This window comes from Hippocampus guttulatus, chromosome 3 (assembly GCF_054856545.1).
Source record: "Hippocampus guttulatus isolate MCC_2025c chromosome 3, RoL_Hgut_1.0, whole genome shotgun sequence".
NCBI classification, from domain to species: Eukaryota; Metazoa; Chordata; class Actinopteri; order Syngnathiformes; family Syngnathidae; genus Hippocampus; species Hippocampus guttulatus.
Window position 1 is genome coordinate 28,234,759 of NC_141263.1, and position 18,148 is coordinate 28,252,906.

An 18,148-nucleotide genomic window follows, 5' to 3' on the forward strand; every position below is an offset into this window, starting at 1 on the left:
TTAAAGCCGCGTACCGCCATGTCAGCCTCGAGGACTCGGTGCGGGCGTCTGAAGGAAACGGGAGCGGGGCCGGAGCGCCTTTCCTGCCTGCATGCATGTGTTTTCCGTCAGCAGGGGGCGTCCAAGAGTCAGTTTAGGGTGCAACCTACAGTATAAAACTTGGTGTAAAAATCAGCGGTGGACAACTGGCAGCCGGCGGGCAGCATGTGATTTTTTGATTTAAAAAAAAAAACATTAGCACAGACAAAGCAGCTTCACATCTGGCTCAACAATAGCTTTAGCTTGCGTATTACATCCAAATACGTAAAACATGTCCCAAAATGCCACGTTTCACATTCAGCAACAATTCCAAAAAAATGGAATCCGTGAATGCCGATCCACATCTGGTTCAGAAGTGCGTGCTTCTATGGAGCCTCCCCAGTAGCGCTGACGGAAAAACGGTGACCCCCCCCCCCCTCCCCCAGGATCGAAGTCGCCCATCCCTGCTTTAAACCAACATGGTCAAGCGAGGCACCTTGAGAAATTGACCCCAAGATGGCGTCTTCAAACAATACGGTCGGCTTCCCGCGTCTTTTCATATCTTGGATCTTGAGCCTTTTTGGTTTGTCTACTCATGAAGCTTCTCTCAAGAGTCCAACCAGGAGTGGCTTCGGGCCATAACTGACCCACCACCCACCGCCTTCCTCACCGCACCACATCAGTGAATGCCACTTTTGGGCGAAAAAGACTTTGACACATATGGATGAACTGTGCTTGTGCAATGAATAAAATATCACCTCTTGTGCGCTCTGACATAGTTTGTCCGCTTCCTCTCCCTCCCCCAGTGCCAGCAGTACCGGGAGAAGACGACGGTCCCGGAGAACCAACCGGCCGGGACGTATGTGCTGCGGGTTGACGCCGTGGATGCGGACGAGGGTTCCAACGGCAAGGTCACATACGGCTTCATGCACAAAGACTCCACTGTGCCCGCCTTCAGCATTCACCCTGACACAGGTGCACGCACACGTCGCACATCTCAATTGACCGGCAACTCTTCTTTCCCATGTGCTCGTTTTTTTTTTTCCCCTTTTGATATTTTCTGGACCTACCCAAAGTAGGGAAAAATGTATTATGTAACAGCGGTTTAAGCAATTTTTGAATGCCGTACAGCGCGTGTTCAGGAAAATTGTACGGAAATATACACGCCATCGGATTCCGAATTGGATTCACCGACACTGAATTTTTTAATTTAAATTTTAGCTTGAAAAAAACAATTCCAAATATTCATTGGGATGCAAAGGCAGTTGCAAATTTAGCTACAAAACACCACTCTGAGATCGAGCAGTCCAAAGCACTCGATAGCGCAATCATCCAACTTCATTCATTTGTATTTAACTTTTAAATACCATACATCTGAATTTAATTTAATCTGTTTATTGGGGTCCAATTTTTATTTCACTCATGTGCAATAAATCTTAATGTAATCGTTTGTTTTTTTTTAGCAAATTTTTAAATTTTCATTTCATTCATTTTCAGAGTCGTGTCAATGCTCAAACTGTGCGGAATGTTACAGTGAGTTACAATAATATTAAACCCTTTTTTTAAAATCAAATATTTAGCACAGTTACGTGAAGGGAAAAGTTTACAGAACAGTTGTGAGACCAGCCATGATGTACGGTCTAGAGACACGAGCAATTGGCAAAAGACAGGAGGCAGAGTTAGAGGTGGCGAGAGTTAAAGATGCTGAGATTCTCCTGAGGAGTGACAAGGATGGACAGGATCAGAAATGAGGTCATCAGAGGGACAACTCAGACAGGAAAGTTTGGAGAAAAAGTTAGAGAGGCCAGACTGAGATGGTTTGGACATGTACAGAGGAGGGACAGTGGATACATTGGTAGGTGAATGTTAGCGATGGAGCTACCAGGTAGGAGACAGAGAGGAAGGCCAAAGAGGAGATTCATGGATGCCGTGAGGGAAGACATGCAGGTAGTTGGAGTCAGAGTAGAGGATGCAGAGAACAGGGAAAGATGGAAAATAATGACTCGCTGTGGCAACCCCTGAAAAGGGACAAGCCCAAAGGAGAAGAAGAATTTAGCACAGTTACGCTATTGCGTATATTTTGAGGTGGTACGTGAACGTGCCAAAAAAATGTAAAAACTGCAGGGTTAATGAGATGAAAGAAAAGAGAAGAAATCTACTAAGTGTGAGATAAAAACAAGATGAAAAATAAATCTGATGCTTCAAAGTTTGCTCTTTCACCGCAGTTGGCTGTACTTTCGTGATATCTAAATTGAAATGGTGCCCATCCTTTTATTCTGTTTACGAGACGCTAAACAAAACAAAACCATGAATGATCCTGAAGGTAACAGCGCTTCCTCAATTTGAGCCAGGAGAAACCCGACGTGTGATGAAATAAGTTTTTACAGCTTGCAGCATCAATCGAGCTTCTCATCACAGCGGCGGGACGCGATCGAATTCCTTTCTTTCGCCGCAGCAACCGAGTGCTCCTTCGTTGTGTGGTTTTTACGGGGATGTCAAAGGTTCCCGTTGCGCCGGGATGCGGCAAACCACGTCCGTCTCTTCTCGCCGTCTTTTGTCTCCAGGGACGATTGTCACGGCCCGGAAATTTGACCGCGAACGCCAGCGGGAGTACGCGGTGACGGTCACGGCCACCGACCAGGCCAACGACCCGCTGATTGGCATCTGCCAGCTCAACATTCTCATCGTGGACCAGAACGATAACAGCCCCAAGTTTGAGAACATCCGCTACGAGTGTGAGTGCAACTTGACTCGCAAAAGAACAACATTTGGTGACCTTCATTCAATTCAAGAAGCCAATTTGGCCCAATAATTCAAATCACCGGAAAGTGATTAGAATTGAAAATGCAACGAGACATGTTTTGAGTATTTCGACCGGCATGCTAGCTAAAACTATTGATGCGCCTGATGTGAAGGCGGCCTTGTTTGTGTTAAACACCCCAAAATTCTTTCCTCGTAGACTTCCTCCGCGAAGACACGATGATCGGGACCAGCTTTTTGCGAGTGGCGGCCCACGACGACGACTTTGGAACCAACGCCGCCGTTACATACTCTATGTCCGGCGAGCAGCCGGAGTACCTCAGGGTAAACCCGCTGACCGGCTGGGTGTATGTCAACCAGCCCATCTCGCAGGTTTGCACTCACGCTAAATGGACACAACATTCGGTACACCCGCACTCAATACCAGAGTTAATTTTTTTTTTTCATTTAATGGAAGCCAAGCAACAAGTGATGTTTGCAATAATATGTGCCACGTGCCTCCGCTAGTCTCAAGGGTGTTCTCATTCATATGCCGTTCGTGTCAAATAAGCACACTACTCAGGCTAGAGATTAAAATATGCAACATATTTGATCAACAATTCCAAGGAATATTTCTTCATATCAAGCATGCCAACATATCCCAACATATCGGGGAAAAAAAATTTGAATCGGCATCGTGCAAAGTATTTTGTAACAGATTAAGTTTGAGGTTGCCAGATCATCTGTGACATGAAACAAACCAGTTGCCATTTGAAACATTTCAGATCAGGCGGAATATTGCCCAACTGCTGATGTGACCTTCGGCTTCCCTCTCTTATCAACAACTTCTTGTCGAGCTACCGCGCGGGTTCTTTTTTTTTTTTTTTTTTCTTAGAAGATCTGAAACATAACGGTGACACATTGAATCGCTACTGTCCATGTTTCTCAGCAGGTTAATTGTAGAAAGCAAATATGAGTCCTTCGTGTTATGGATAGAAAGAAAGAAATGAAAAGAAACATTTGGACATTCAGTGGATGCTTTTCATCGGAGAGAAATCCACTTGAATTGAGTTGAGTTAATGTCCATAGATATGGGAGAGATGGTTTTCCTCCAATATATGAAACTGCTGTATCCTGTATCCTCCACAATCCTAGTGTGTAGTGAGTAGTCTAAAAATATATCTTCTCTGGCTGAACAAAAAAACATTGTGTCCTGCGTGCATTTGATCGCTCGGGAAGTTATTCCTCCCGTTGGACTTTTATCATTGCGACCATCTCGCCGACGTGCAATTTCTTGGATTGCTGCCGCTTGTTCCGAGAGATTGCGCCCGGCTTTAATCGTGCGCGGCCTGAGGAAATATCCACGTCTCATTTTGCCGAAGAAAGGACTCTAGTGATGACACAATCAGATGTTTGCCCGCTGCCTTTTTTTCCACCAGACGTCTACGCGATCAGGGAAAAAAGCGTCGCTTGCTCCTCCGGGCATGGAAATGTGACGAGCGGCATCGTTTGCGCTTAGCATGCCTCTTACGTGATTTGATTGAGATGAAGACATTGAAGGGTTTCTCTGGAGGGCTTTTCAAGTGGCATCATTAGCTTGATTAGCTTAGTGCGTTAAATGGAAGATGGAGATGAGAATCTAGCGGCCATCGTGGATTCCTGCTCCACGATACAAAAAAACAATTGCATGATCTGGATCGGAATGAAAGTGGATCTGCATGCGAATCATCCAGCAGCATCAATTGCTAGAAAAAGTTGGTTTGATCAAACTAAAATGAAAAATGCAAAGACTTGATTTTAAGGGATTAAAAAAAAAATCACAAAATTTGGTGATGCATGTTTAGCATTGGTGATAATTAAAAGACAAAAAATCCACTTGAGTTAAATTGAGTTAATTTCCATAGATATGGGAGAGATGGTTTTCCTCCAATATATGAAATTGCTGTATCCTGTATCCTCCACAATCATAGTGTGTAGTGAGTAGTCTAAAAATATATCTTCTCAGGCTGAACAAAAAAAACATTGCGTCCTGCGTGCATTTGATCGCTCAGGAAGTTGTTCCTTCCGTTGGACTTTTATCACTGCGACCATCTCGCCGACGTGCAATTTCTTACTGAAGTGAGAACTCACTAATATGGAGATGCAACCTGCAAGCAAAAGACCAAAGTGGGACGATTTGTGATAGCTCCCTTCGGATATATTTTTTGGGGGAACTCACAAAAGTTGGCACTGCATGTTTGAGGTTAAGGTAAAAATTAACCCTCACAAAAATAGAATTTTATGATTTGGCATCAACTAGCAAAAAAAAAAAAAAAAAATCTGGGGGAGAATTAAAAAGTCAAATGCTAAATTTGAAAACGCTTTGAAAGTGCAGGGATAAGTTGCGATGCAAAAAAAAACAAAAAAAAAACAAAACTAAACTATACAGATTTTGGAGATCCATGCTTGCCTTTGAAGACAGAGAAAAATAAATGCTTTTACCCCAAAATTAGAATTTACGCTAAAATTGCGAAGGCCTTATTTTCATTGGCCAAAATGAACTCGGCCAAAACCCTTTTTTAGTGGGGCAAAAATAAAACGCCGTGTCGTTGTATTTGGTGATGATTAAATGATTAGTGGAAAAATGTAGCATTAAAGAATAAAAATGCATGATTGTATTTGAGTGACTTGCATATTTTCATTGGCCAGCATGCAACTGAAACTCTCAATTTGTATGATGGGCGAAAACATGCTTTCAATGGGGAAAATGACACGCAGCAACTTTTGGAAATGCATGCCTTGACGGTGGCCAAAGTTATTTGGAGATGGATGCTAAGGATGGGTCATTTTTGCCAGACTGACACTGTTAAAAAGAAATAGCGTATGATAATGAAGCACTGAATTTGGAAACGCATGCTTTCAAGGGTGTTTTGTTCATGGGCTGGATACCAAAGTGCACCTTTTGCGGAATCAGCCTCTGACAAAAGAGAGCCCTCACTTATGACTGACTGGCATTTTCTACTATTTGAGCACACAAATCGACTTTTCCCTCTTTTTTTTTTCCACTCCATTTCATATTCTCGCCGTGGCTTCAGAGGACCTACATCACCCGGGAGATCATGGCCACAGACGGCGGAAACCGGAGCAGCTCGGTGGAACTGGCCGTCACCATCACCAATGTGAAAAACCAGCCGCCGCAGTGGGAAAAGGAAAGCTACGCCGTGGTCATACCGGAGAACACCGTGCGGGACACGCCCATCGTGGTAAGTCCCCGCGCTGGTTACGTTAAACCTCCCCCAAAAGCACTGCCCGGGGAATCTTTCTTTCCACATTTTCCACAGAATGAGGAACACAGAACAGCCCTTAACGTGAACAGGGTCGCGGGGAGTTGCCGCAGCCTATCTTCAGCTGACACTTAGAACGCTTTAGAACCAGGGTGACGGACGACGCTCACGAGCACAGTTCCATAGATAAAAAGGCATCAACTGATTGGTGAATTATTTGAGTCAAGACAAAATTGGGCAAACCGACTCTCAGAACTCTCCGACACACAAAGAAGTCAAAAAGCCCGACAACCAAAAGTTGCACAGGATGCCAGCCATTTTGTTTTGAAATAAGATAAGATAAGAAAAGCTTGATTTGATTCACAATGGAGAAATTTCCAATTTACAGCAGCAAAATGATGAAAGGCAGAAGTAGAAGAACAAAAGTATATCTATCTGTCTGTCTATATAAAGAAATATAAATGAGAAAATGGAAATATAAGCATATTAAAAATGGGTGAGTCGGGGTGAGTCCAGGTTTTCAGGTCTGTCTATTGAATAGCCATTTTTGTGTTTCTCAAACTGCCCTTCGAGCTATTTGAGCAATAGCAAGCCCCAATCGCAATCAGGTATCAGGAGACTGTCGCACATTCGATAGGCTTCTTTTTTTTCTTTGACTACACTTCTGCTGGGGAATTCGCCAAGTAAGCCTCAAATGGAAACAGGGATTCTAGACAGATGGGCATACCTGTCAACGTTTCGGAGCGCCAACCTGTATAAACTACCAAAAAAATCCTTATAAAGAGCAAAAAATCCTTATAACATACCAAAGCATTTTATATGTCAAAATAACGGCAGAAAAAAACCCACGAAACTTTCAATGATATTTATTGTAGATCTCCATAATACAATGTCTGGTTAGACATACCGTGGAAAGTTACCGGAAATGAATGCATTCGAGTAGACTAGCACCATTCTGGGCAAAAGCAAACGGAACTACCTGTTAGGGGGAAGAAAAAAAATAAAAATACGGAAATTTTCAGAATCCGTATGATTTATGCGATACGGCCATATACGTAAGATTCACCACAAAATCCGTATGAACTACGGCTAAACCGTATGAGTTGACAGGTATGGATGGGCGACATGAAATTGCCAGATTTTACTTTTGTTTGTTTGTTTGTTTTGCTTATGTTGTCTTTTCTGGGCACGTTCCTTCACGTACTCAAAAGCTCACCAAATCGTATTTGTCTGTTGTCCATCAAGCAGTAGAATGAAACTTTTCGACCTGGAAACCTAATATCATGATCATCGCTATCCACGTTTTTCGATCTACCGTTGCACAAAGATGATGATGATGTCAAATATGATCATGTATTCGCGTTCAGTCACAGAAAAGATTTGTCATTGTTACATGGTAACACATTTCTGACCTCTCCGATTTGGGTCTATGAAAGTGAATCCATTTTCTGAGCTGTAAGCTGGTGGCAATGGAAGAAGTGGTGCCCATGCTTTGTGGACATTCGACGGTAATCACAGCGTAAGCGTTCCAGGGAGCCGACCTCCTTCCTCAATTGCACTTTGCAGTTAATTGGAAAGAAGAAGAAAAAAAAAAAACACATCTTTTTTTCCTAGACATCATTTGGGAACCTTGAATCGTTTAATAAAAAAACAAAATATAACCGGTTAATTATTAGCCGAATCTGGAAACAAAGACGACCTTTTTCACATGGGATTGCTCTTTTAGCAACCAAATGAAAACACACAAAAAGCAAAGCGCGGAAGCTTTATTTTTAGCGGGTTGCAGATGTTCGCTAATAGCCGTTTTTCATTATTCATCCGCACTCCCGTTTATGCCTTCTCGACTAATCACGAGTGTTTTCCCAGCGTCTCTCCAAAGCAATTAAGTCCATTAAAGCCGCTGATTGATATTTGCGCGCCGAGGATGCAAACAAAGCAGTCGCCGAGGGTCCTTCACGTTGAGCTATCGGATCCCCCAAAATGGCAGTCGACAGTCGGCCTGAGCGAAATGAGAAAAGCGGCGTCGTGGTAATGACTCTGTTGTGGAAAGTGGAACACTTTGCCATTTGAAATCGGCACGTTTGCCAGCCAGTGTTTCATTGCTCGCATTGTTTTGGGTCAGAGTTTGAATAGCGGAAAGGGTGAGGCTTAAGGGCTGGCTTGGACTAAGTGGTTTGGAATACGGTCAAGGCGAAGAGTAAGCCTTTTTTTTTTCCTTTGCCTTGCTTTGCGATATTTCATCTTTGTTCTAATTATTATGATTATTTTTTGGGCAGTCTTCACATTGAGCCAATGGGATGGCCGGAAATGGCAGCGCAGCCTGACGGCGATGTTGCTAATGGCTCCGCCGGGCAAATGAGAGCTCTCCCCGCCTTTAATCGGGCACGTTTGCCAGCCGGCGTCTCATTACGGCGGCTTCCTCACTCGGAGGCTTGACCGTCTTCAGCGAGGTCACCGCCGTCCTGTCCGAGATGGCATTTGTGAGCCTAATTGGGAGCGCATGGCGATGTCTTCTGCTTGCTGCTTCCGCCTTAATTAACCAAGCAAGGATGAGGCGGGAGTGGTGAGGACGCCTCGTGTTGTTTGGTCCCGGCGGGTTGGAGCCTCACCGGAGATTTACGGCCTTAATATTTGACTTTACGTTATTGCGCGCCATAAAACACAGGGGGCTGATCGCTTTCCGCTAAGTAGAAGAGTGGAATGTGCCAGGAGGTCTCCGGAGGCTGCAATAGATTAAAAGATTTCATCTGGAGCAGGGCATACAATTTAAAGCTAACGTGACAGAGATTGGTTATTCTCGGGTGGGCGCTTGCGTGCGTTGGAAAAACGGGAGACCGTGGCCCACTACCGTGGCGGCGGCAGAATCCTACGTTGCATTTTCATCTTGGTCAGATGCAAAAGTCGACACGAGGCAGGATGGTTGAGGGGGCTCGGAGTTTGAGTGAGTGGATTTCAAAAATGGGGGCCCTCTCTCCAAACAGACCATCAAAGCCACCTCCCCGCTGGGCGACCCCAGGGTGACGTACAATCTGGAGGACGGCATGGTCCCGGAGACCAACATGCCTGTCCGCTTCTACTTGACGCCGAACCGGGCGGACGGCTCGGCCTCCATCCTCGTGGCGGAGCCTCTGGACTACGAGATCACCCGGAACTTCATGCTGAGAGTCCGAGCCCAGAACGTTGCCGCCGTCCCGTTGGCCGCCTTCACCATTGTCTTCGTCAACGTCACAGGTTGGTCTTTGGCCTGGTCTCACCATACCCGTCCCACCTCGTAACGGTGCGATGGGCCGGTTCGGGCCTCTAGATCTCGAGATGGACACCCTTGCCCGAGCCAAAGTCTCTGGAGCCAAATTTCCAACCCTCCCCCTCATCCCATTCTCTTAACACCGCACCCCCAGCCCTCGCCCCAGAGCTCTAATTGTAACTAACCTGAATCCTCGGTCCTACGTTGAGCCCTCATGCTGACCTCGCTTCTTGTCTTTTACCCCCTTTGAGCTCTCTTGCCCGCAGATCCCCCTCCATCCGAATGGTCCAATTCTGACGAGAAATAATGAAACTAGCTCAGACTTTGTCACCTGAACTGAAATGCGCAGCTCAGTCTTGCTCAGTTCAAGTCAATTCTCCTCCCATTTTTTTGTGACTCGCGGCAAAGACGGACGGACGTTCACGTTTGGTCGGGCTGCTCCCTGCTCGGTGGCCCTGTACAATCGTCTCTTGCGTTGACGCGGCTTCAAGCCTGCGCTCGCGGCGGCCCAGTGTCACGGCTTTGTCCGCTATCGATTCATTTTGTGAACCTCGTCTTGACACCGGGACGAATGAATGATAAATGTGGAGTCACGCAGGCGACAAGAGGCCCTTGTCAAACATACAGGTCCTACTTGTACTTTGGAAAGGAGACGAGGATGTGAAATAAGAACGTGGCTGACGCCAAATGACAAGTGGACGATCAGACCACAAAAAAGACATGCACCTTTCACCGTTAGCGTGCGCCAGCATTCCATTTTTCTTTCTGTATGCGACCATAACCCCGTTGCGGTAGCCCCGAACCGAATGTCCTAACCACACACTGTCACCTTATACCCTTTGGCTCTCGCCATCACACTTCCGTATAATGATGGCGATCGATGTCATTTATGTCCCGTTTATTGCAAAAATACTTTCTTTCCTAACGGACTGGACCGGAAAGGTCTTTAGCGGAGTGACAGCAAAGGAACTTCCCGAGTGGAATAATTTATCGAGTGGAACGTTGACTGGAATATTTCAGTCCAGTAGTGGAAAGAGCCGGACGTTTTGCTCACGTCGGCTTAGTCTGGGCGCTCCGCTGACACCCGGAGCCGTTCGTTCTTTTGATGCTTCGCCCTCCTGTCTACGTATCCACAAGTTAGCTCATACTTGTCCGGAGTTCAAATGCTGCTTCATCTTCGCGCAGCCCTTGCAAGTCAGAACGACAGCCCGGCAAAGCTTCCCCTTTGGTCCGACCACAGAACTTGACAGTTGAGCAAGAGAATAAAACACGTGTCAGGACACGGCCAACTAACGCAAGAGAAGAAAGACGCCGCAAGACCTCTTGTCACGTACAAACTGTCCAAGTAACTTTTGTGGAACTAAAGGTTTCACTCTGTAATTGCAAATGCATTTTCAAATGCCAAAAAAATTAAGTGTTGTGCTGACTAAAAGGTCGACGTGCGCACTGCGCATTGATAATGGTGCAGAACAACTCGGGCCACTCATCTCTGGGCTATTCAAAGTGGAATGCCACAACTCCCAAAGTCCTTTTCGGCATCCTGTCCATATTTGAAGCTATCCCCTCGTCTCCTCCAAATTACACATTTTCAGGAAATTAAACCAAAATATTTTTGGAGTTACCGAGCACTGCATTATTGCTATCGTCTATCGAATATCAACACGCACGCCACCCCAAAGTCACGTTCAAACGCTGACCCACCGACCTGCTTAAAAGCCTTTCCTGCTGCCCTCCAAAAAAGCAAACAACAGTGTTCCATCATCTTCCTGAACTCATTTTTTAAAGGGTTTCGGCCCAACATCAACGATATGCAGCGTATTAAGCGTAAGAAATGTAGCCCCGCCTTCATGCCCGGTGTCCCTAACCCTAACCCAGACCACTTACCCTGGTGCCTCCGCTCCTAAGCACTAAACTCAGTCCCTAACTCTAAGGTAGCCCCAAACCCAAGCCCCTGAGCCACACCCCTAACCCTCGCCAATATCCCGAGCCGCCCACCACCACCCCTGACCCCAATCCTAGCCTCGAAACCAAAGACCAAAACAGGCGTACGGTCAAATGTACGTTCAACTAATCCAAGTTGCCATTCCCGACTATTTTGCAGATGTGAATGACAACGTCCCCTTTTTTACATCCTCCATCTACGAGGCCTCGGTGACCGAGGGCGCCCAATCAGGAACTTTGGTGTTTCAGGTGTCCGCCAATGACCTGGACTTGGGCCTCAACGGCAAGGTGAAACCCTGCGCTCCCACACACTCGCTTTCAGAACAAATGTTCGCACCATAAATACTATCTTTCTTCTAGATCGCCTACTCGCTGCTTGAGGATCGAAACGGGGACCACCGGTATTTTCGCATCGACCCCGAGCTGGGTTTCATCTACACGCAGGCTGTTTTTGACCGCGAGACCAAAAGTTCCTACCTCTTGGAGGTCCAATCGATGGACGGCTGGGAGTCGGCCAGGCCCGGCAAACGCGGACAGCCCAACTCTGGTGAGCAGTGGCGGTCGTCTCTCATTGCTTGCCTTAATGCTTGCTTCGTCACCGACGAATGCATTCTTAGCAAAGCAAAGACAAAGCTAAAAGCGCATTTAAACACGCTAATTGGTTTTGAACGTGCTTCAAAAACTTCAAAAGTGCGCCTGTCAGATACTTTAAAGGCTTTTGGGGAGCACAAAAAAACTCCACCTCCCCGATGGACTTGGCTTGACATTTTGAAAATGCAATAACTCATCTTTTGCCTCGTTGAGAATAAAGAGGAACTACTCGGCAACTCTTGATGCGGCCAGAACCTTTGTCGATGTTCCAAGTGAAAAAAAACCCCAACCCATTCATGGCTTTTCTTTTGCATCAATATGAAAGAAGAAATTTGGATGCTTCAATGGCAGACGACATGAATGTGATCCATCCATGACGTTACAAGTGCATCTAAATCCAAGTTCAAGTGTCCGTTCTTACGCCAATTGTTTGTTTTAAGCTGCAGAAAGCGAGATTTCTTGTCTGGCCCAAATGTCCTGAGGCTTAGATGTGAGCGCGCCACCTGTCGCTTTACAACTTTGCCGATAAGAAGGCGGTTGTTGTGGCTTGACAAGTGTGCTTTGGAGCCTGGAAACACAAACAAATAAAAACGCAAAAATCAGTCAGTGCGAAAATTCAGGAGCACTCAATTTTGATTGTTGCACTTCCAGCAGTTGAAGTCGTCAAGTCCGCTCCAGCTCGCAAAAAAAAAAACAAAACACTTTTATGTTGGCCATTTTCAGAATGTGAACCAAACCGTGATCTTAAAACTGAGGTATGGAAAAAAAAAAAAGATTACGGCATCTCGGAAAGGCATAGCAGTGGAGTCCTTGGAAATTCATCCTAAAATGTTAGTTCTAATTTTTGGGGATTGGTGTTTGTCGTGACTGAGTAAGATTGTATCGTATGACTTGCTTGACTCAAGTGACGATTTGATTCGACTTGAGTGGCTTGAGTTTTGGTAACTTGGAAAAATCGAAGCTTGCGTCTTCAAGACCGACACTCCCACCTCTGCCGCTGAGCAACCAGACGGCGCTTTTGGATCTTTGTCGGCTGCTTGGACAGCTGCAGTTCATTTAAGGCTCCATTTGTTTCCGCGGCGACAGATGAAGCGCATACGTGCCGCTTTGATCCGACCGACCGAGCGCATGCGGACGGCAGATGCTCGGCCAGACGGATGCTTGGAGAGAGGTGTTGAGGGAAGGCGAGGACGGAGGACAATATGCTTTTTGATCACCACATCCTAGATGAGCCCGGGCCCTTCTCGAAATCCTCGGCTCGGCTAAAATCGTCTCAATGTCAAACACGTCACACAACAAATGACTGGCCGCGATGAACGCGAACAAACCTGAAGAAGAACTCATTTTCATTCCCATCCGAGTTTGTCACGCGTAACTTTACGCCTCTGGTGAGTCGGCCTCGTGCCGGCTGGCGAACAGATGACAGTCGCTGACAATCTTCTGCCAAAAATGTGCTTAGTGCATTTTAACTGAGAGCGAGAGATTGCTTATGATGTGTTTGAACTTGAATGAGAGCAGATAGTCGTCCCTCCCAACATCATGTGCTCCTGTTACAGTCGGTCTTGGAGATAAAAACAGTTCGTTGTTCTGCCCGTCACGATTTGTTCCTGACATAGAAAGATGAACCTTTGGTCTCCATTGACCATCCCCCAATTTTTGGAGGTTTTCTAACCGGAAAAGGGTGTTTAGCTCCACAGTCTCTTTGCTGTCGCTATTTTTATTTTTTTTTATGCCTTTCGTTTCCTCTTGAATAATCACTGTTATGCCACGCTCGACCCTCCATCTTCTTTGGTTCCGACGGATGTTTTTCTCAGTTTCTGAAAAGCCTACAGAAAGCGCTCGTATCAAAAGATACCTCTCTCAACTGTCGCTTTACACTTTGCGGTGTGAATGTTTGGAGTGCGAACAGGCGGCTGCTCTGCTGCTTCGTGCCACTTTTTGCAACCCCCCCCCCCTCCTCCCACCTCCGACAACATCTCATTGAGTTGTTGTGCGCCATCTTCCCATGCCGTGCCTTAAATTATTCATCTCCATCTCGCCGAGTGCAAATGATGCGACGCTATCAAAGGCCGGTCTACCACAGGGCGCTTTGAGCTCCGCCCCATCCCCAAGGTTCCATCTTTTTTACTTTGAGTTTATATGCTTATTTTATGCCCCGTAACCGATGAGTCCCTGTGGCAGGCAGTGGTGGGTAGTAACAAAGTACAAATACTCTACTTGCTAAATGTACTTGTCGTAGTGAGACTTTTTCATTTGAATCCCCTACATTTAAAAACAAATATCTGTAGCTCCCATTCCTTGTTTTGTCGAAACAGGCTTGATTTTTCAACTTCCATAGATAATGATGATGTAAATCTGTAAATATAGAGAGGCAAAGTCAACAGTTTGAGATCTCAGTCAAAAGACCAAAAAGAGAGAGTTCCCCCCCCCAACAAAAATGGTTTCTGACCCAAAAGTGAAGACAAGGATATATATATATTTTTTTTAATTTATTGTGAAGAGAAACACATCAAGCAGAGTGGTGACACCTCAAACCTGGGAACAACTAAAACAAGACCGAGAAATGGCTTATGGTGGCAAAAGGATCATTTATTTACAGTTACAAAACTAAGAAATGCGTCGTGAGTGACATTGGCTCAACACATGGCTGAAGTTGAACACGATTGGCATTTTGACATGCCATTTGCCATTCGCTCCATGTGAAATTTTCACAGTTTGTATTTTAAACACGAATAATAATAAAAGTCAACTTTTTGCATGGAAAGAAGTTTGAAGCCCCGGGCTAGTGGGAGAGTCTCACCCGTCTATGTGTTTTCCTCAACAGACAAGAGGCGGGAAATGGAAGGGAGGACGGTTTGAGTTATTTTGGTGCGCGTCGGCGTGGGTGAACACATTTGCGACTACTTTGTCTTCTGGCTGCAAAGCGACAGATGTGCGAGGTGACAGAATAGGCACAACTCCGCGCTTGGAATAGCATCTTTCTTGCTGCCGTTATGAAGACTTTCTTGTTATTGTCGTTGTTGCGTCCTTGGTACTCGTAGGCACGCCGGATGGCAGCATGTTCATTAGTCAGGTCAATGGAAGGTCACAGTGTTGGGAAAAAAGGGGGCATTTATTTTTCAGGGAAGGACATTTTTTGTTTTGACTCAAGTTGTACATTTTGCAGGATTAATGCAATAGTCGTATTTTTTTATTGGCATCTTTATGAATTCATGGAAACATGGCTCAGTGTTCTGAGAAAACACTCATTGTATTTTCAAGAAAACATTTTGAATTTTACAAAAATAAAATTGTATTTTTCCAAAACTTGTCATTATTTTTAAGACTAAAGTTTATGTTTTTCATGAAACGGTGTGTTATTAGAAAAATAAAGTTTGACGTTTTGGAGGATAGTGACTTTTTTGGGGGTGGATGGAAAAAAAATAGTTATATAAGCAAGAAATTCATCATTTTTTAATGTCTTGAGAATCATGTAGCATTTTTTTAAAAGCAAAAAAAGCAAAACTCTTAAGCGATGATAAAGTTGTGAAAATGTGTGATATCACAAGAAAATCGTTATTTTTCGGAATAATTTTAATTTATAAGACAACTTGTCTTCTTTTCTAAAAAAGAAAATTTCAAGACTTCAAAAAAAGATTTTCTTTAGATTGTATTAAAACTAAAGCTGTGTTTTTGCAACGGTAACGGACCATTTGACCACGAAAAAGACCTGAATTGATCACAATTTGCAACCTTTTTTTTTCTTTCCCTCCCAGCCCAAGAATCAAGTACTAAAGTGTTTGTTTTTGTCACTCTCAGACACGGCGTACGTTCGCGTGTTCATCAGCGACGTCAACGACAACGAGCCGGCCTTCGCTCAGAGCGCGTACGAGGTGGACACGGATGAGGACGCCGACGTGGGATTTGCCGTCCTCACCGTCAGCGCCAACGACGGAGACGAAGGTGCAACTCCACATTACATCCTATATCATGCATGGCAGGTACAGCAAATAAGTAAATATGATCCGTTATTAATAAGCAGCATTAAATATGATGTTGTACATCAAATATACATAAACATTAAATATGGTCCATATAAATCCAGTCAAAACTATGATGCATGATGGTTGCACTAAATATGATATGCGCATGCGCTCGAGAGGCGCGTCAACATCAAATATGAGGTAAGTACGGTACGTTTGATGCACAATACCGGTGTGTAGACATCACACGGATATGGTAAATACCGTAGTATTTAACAGGTATGGCTCCGCAAAGGTACATCAAGTATGAAGTGAACGTGGTCCATTCGACTTAATTTATATCGAATGTAAATGAGGCACATTGAAGGCCTGGTACGTCACATTCCATCTGGCACGTTGTAGCTATGTTAAAGATGCAAATATGCTGTCGGGGCTTCAAACATGATGTGAATATGGTGCACTCGTAGTCTCTCGCCGTCGCTGTTAATTGTAACGTTTAGACCAGAGGTGGGCAAACTACGGCCCGCGGGCCGAATCCGGCCCCTTGGTCTTTTTAATCCGGCCCGCCGAAGGTTGGTCCACAATTAAGGTTCGATGTGAATGATTGCATTCATTTCAATTGGACTTGTATTGACAGGCATTTCACCGCCAGGTGGCGCATTGATTTGAAGTTGCAGAACACGGGGGGGGGGGGGGCGGGGGGGATCTTTTCTACCACCTAGGACCTCTGTATCGCTCTACTTCTACTGGTCTGATCACAACCCATCTGCAGCAATGCACAGGCTAAAAGAGGGCATCAACAACACTGTTGTCATTTAAAAAAGTATATTAATACAGTACTTTCATGCTTTTGTTCTGTTGATGTTTGATATGGACTGTCAACAAATGCTTTTTTTTTTTTAATGTACCATAGCTCGTGCTGATCTGGCCCTTCTGTCAAATTTTAAAAGTCAATGCGGCCCCCGAGCCAAAAAGTTTGCCCACCCCTGGTTTAGACGGTACATTCAAGCTGCAGAGACACCAGGATGGATGCGGTACAGTAATGGTATGGTAGCTATTACGTATCAACGGGGTTCATTGACTGCAATGTAAATCAGGCATGTTGCGGCTACGTCAAAGTGAATGCGGTTCATTGGACTTTGAATAAATTTGATATAAATGAGCTCTGTTAGAGAGTAACGGATATACAATAAACAGTCTTTGTCATACATGAAAAGTACATGCTGTACATGGGAATTATATGATAGACTCCACGCGGACACATTCTGAAATATTACGTTGAATATCAGGCAAACGGGGTCGATTAAAAAAAAAAAAAGATAGTTACGTAAGATGGGTTTCTAGAAATTGATGTCAACGTGGAGGTACAGCCACTCTGCGCATCCGCTACACGAGAAGCTCGTAGAGTGTTAACGTGGCATAGATGGCACGTTAGAGGTGTAGAAAATATGGTACATTGGAGTGACATCCAGCAAAAATACGATGTCATTGCGCTACGCACGTCGTCATTTAGTCAGATGTGATAACGGGCAAATTAGACTTGTGTGTAAATTGAACAAGCTGAGTGCATACGCGACTGCGCACAAATCAGTCATGTCCAAAGTCTCAAATGAATGTTGGCGTTCTGCCTGACGTTGCCACTCCTTGCCCCAGAGCAGTGTCGCTGATGGCGGCACCTTGGGGGCCTTGGACTCTCTCAGCAAGATCACATCTTGTAGCCTGACAGCCAAAGAGCGCAAAACACTTCAATATGGCAATGTTCGAAACCCAACAAGCGGCTGACCTTTCCAGTCCACCTGCCTATAATAAGACGCTCATGATGACTCGGCGATATTATCGCTCTGGGGCTCGAACGACGCCACTCCTCGTCCGACACCTTTGGAATTACGATCTATTAATGTCGGCTTCCTTCCAACGCAGGCCACCCCGTGGGCTCGCAGCACCTTTCTTTGGCCCGGCGAGGTTGTCCAAATGTTCTTTTGCGCCGTTAGCATCTTGTCGCTGTGCACTCACAACCCCCGTCAGGCCATTAGAGCACCATTTTTGTGACAACCGTGCGCTCAAGCCAGACTGACCGCGATTTTCTGGGGGCTGTTTCATGTGGCCCCCTCTCGTCTCAACATGGTTTTATGATGAATAATTTGTCAAATAAGACTTAAACAGATGAATCCGTCCATTTTCGTCAACCTCACGACGCCGCCATTTTGTCCTATACCGCCCTGCACTGCCGACTGTAATTGATGTCAAAGTGCCCTCGGGCTCGCATTGTAAAACTCAGCCCTGCACAAACAGAGAAAAAAGGTGAGCTGTGACGTTCGTAATGCGAGGACAAAGCGTACAGTCGACAGCAGAGGGAAAGAAAGGCGCAATAGTTTGCATTTATTATTTCT

At 45.2% G+C, this 18,148-nt stretch overlaps 1 protein-coding gene across 1 annotated transcript in view; it reads left to right on the forward strand.

The window, feature by feature from the left end:
• The window catches only part of LOC147208110 (neural-cadherin), a 174,243-nt gene that overhangs the window by 80,223 nt on the left and 75,872 nt on the right, over nucleotides 1-18,148 (forward strand). Inside the window, exons 9-16 of the mRNA XM_086107945.1 lie at nucleotides 825-993; nucleotides 2,583-2,753; nucleotides 2,978-3,150; nucleotides 5,832-5,999; nucleotides 9,002-9,251; nucleotides 11,366-11,493; nucleotides 11,566-11,752; nucleotides 15,595-15,738. Coding sequence (XP_085964071.1) covers nucleotides 825-993; nucleotides 2,583-2,753; nucleotides 2,978-3,150; nucleotides 5,832-5,999; nucleotides 9,002-9,251; nucleotides 11,366-11,493; nucleotides 11,566-11,752; nucleotides 15,595-15,738 — 1,390 coding nt within the window. The remainder of the gene's footprint in view (nucleotides 1-824; nucleotides 994-2,582; nucleotides 2,754-2,977; nucleotides 3,151-5,831; nucleotides 6,000-9,001; nucleotides 9,252-11,365; nucleotides 11,494-11,565; nucleotides 11,753-15,594; nucleotides 15,739-18,148) is intronic.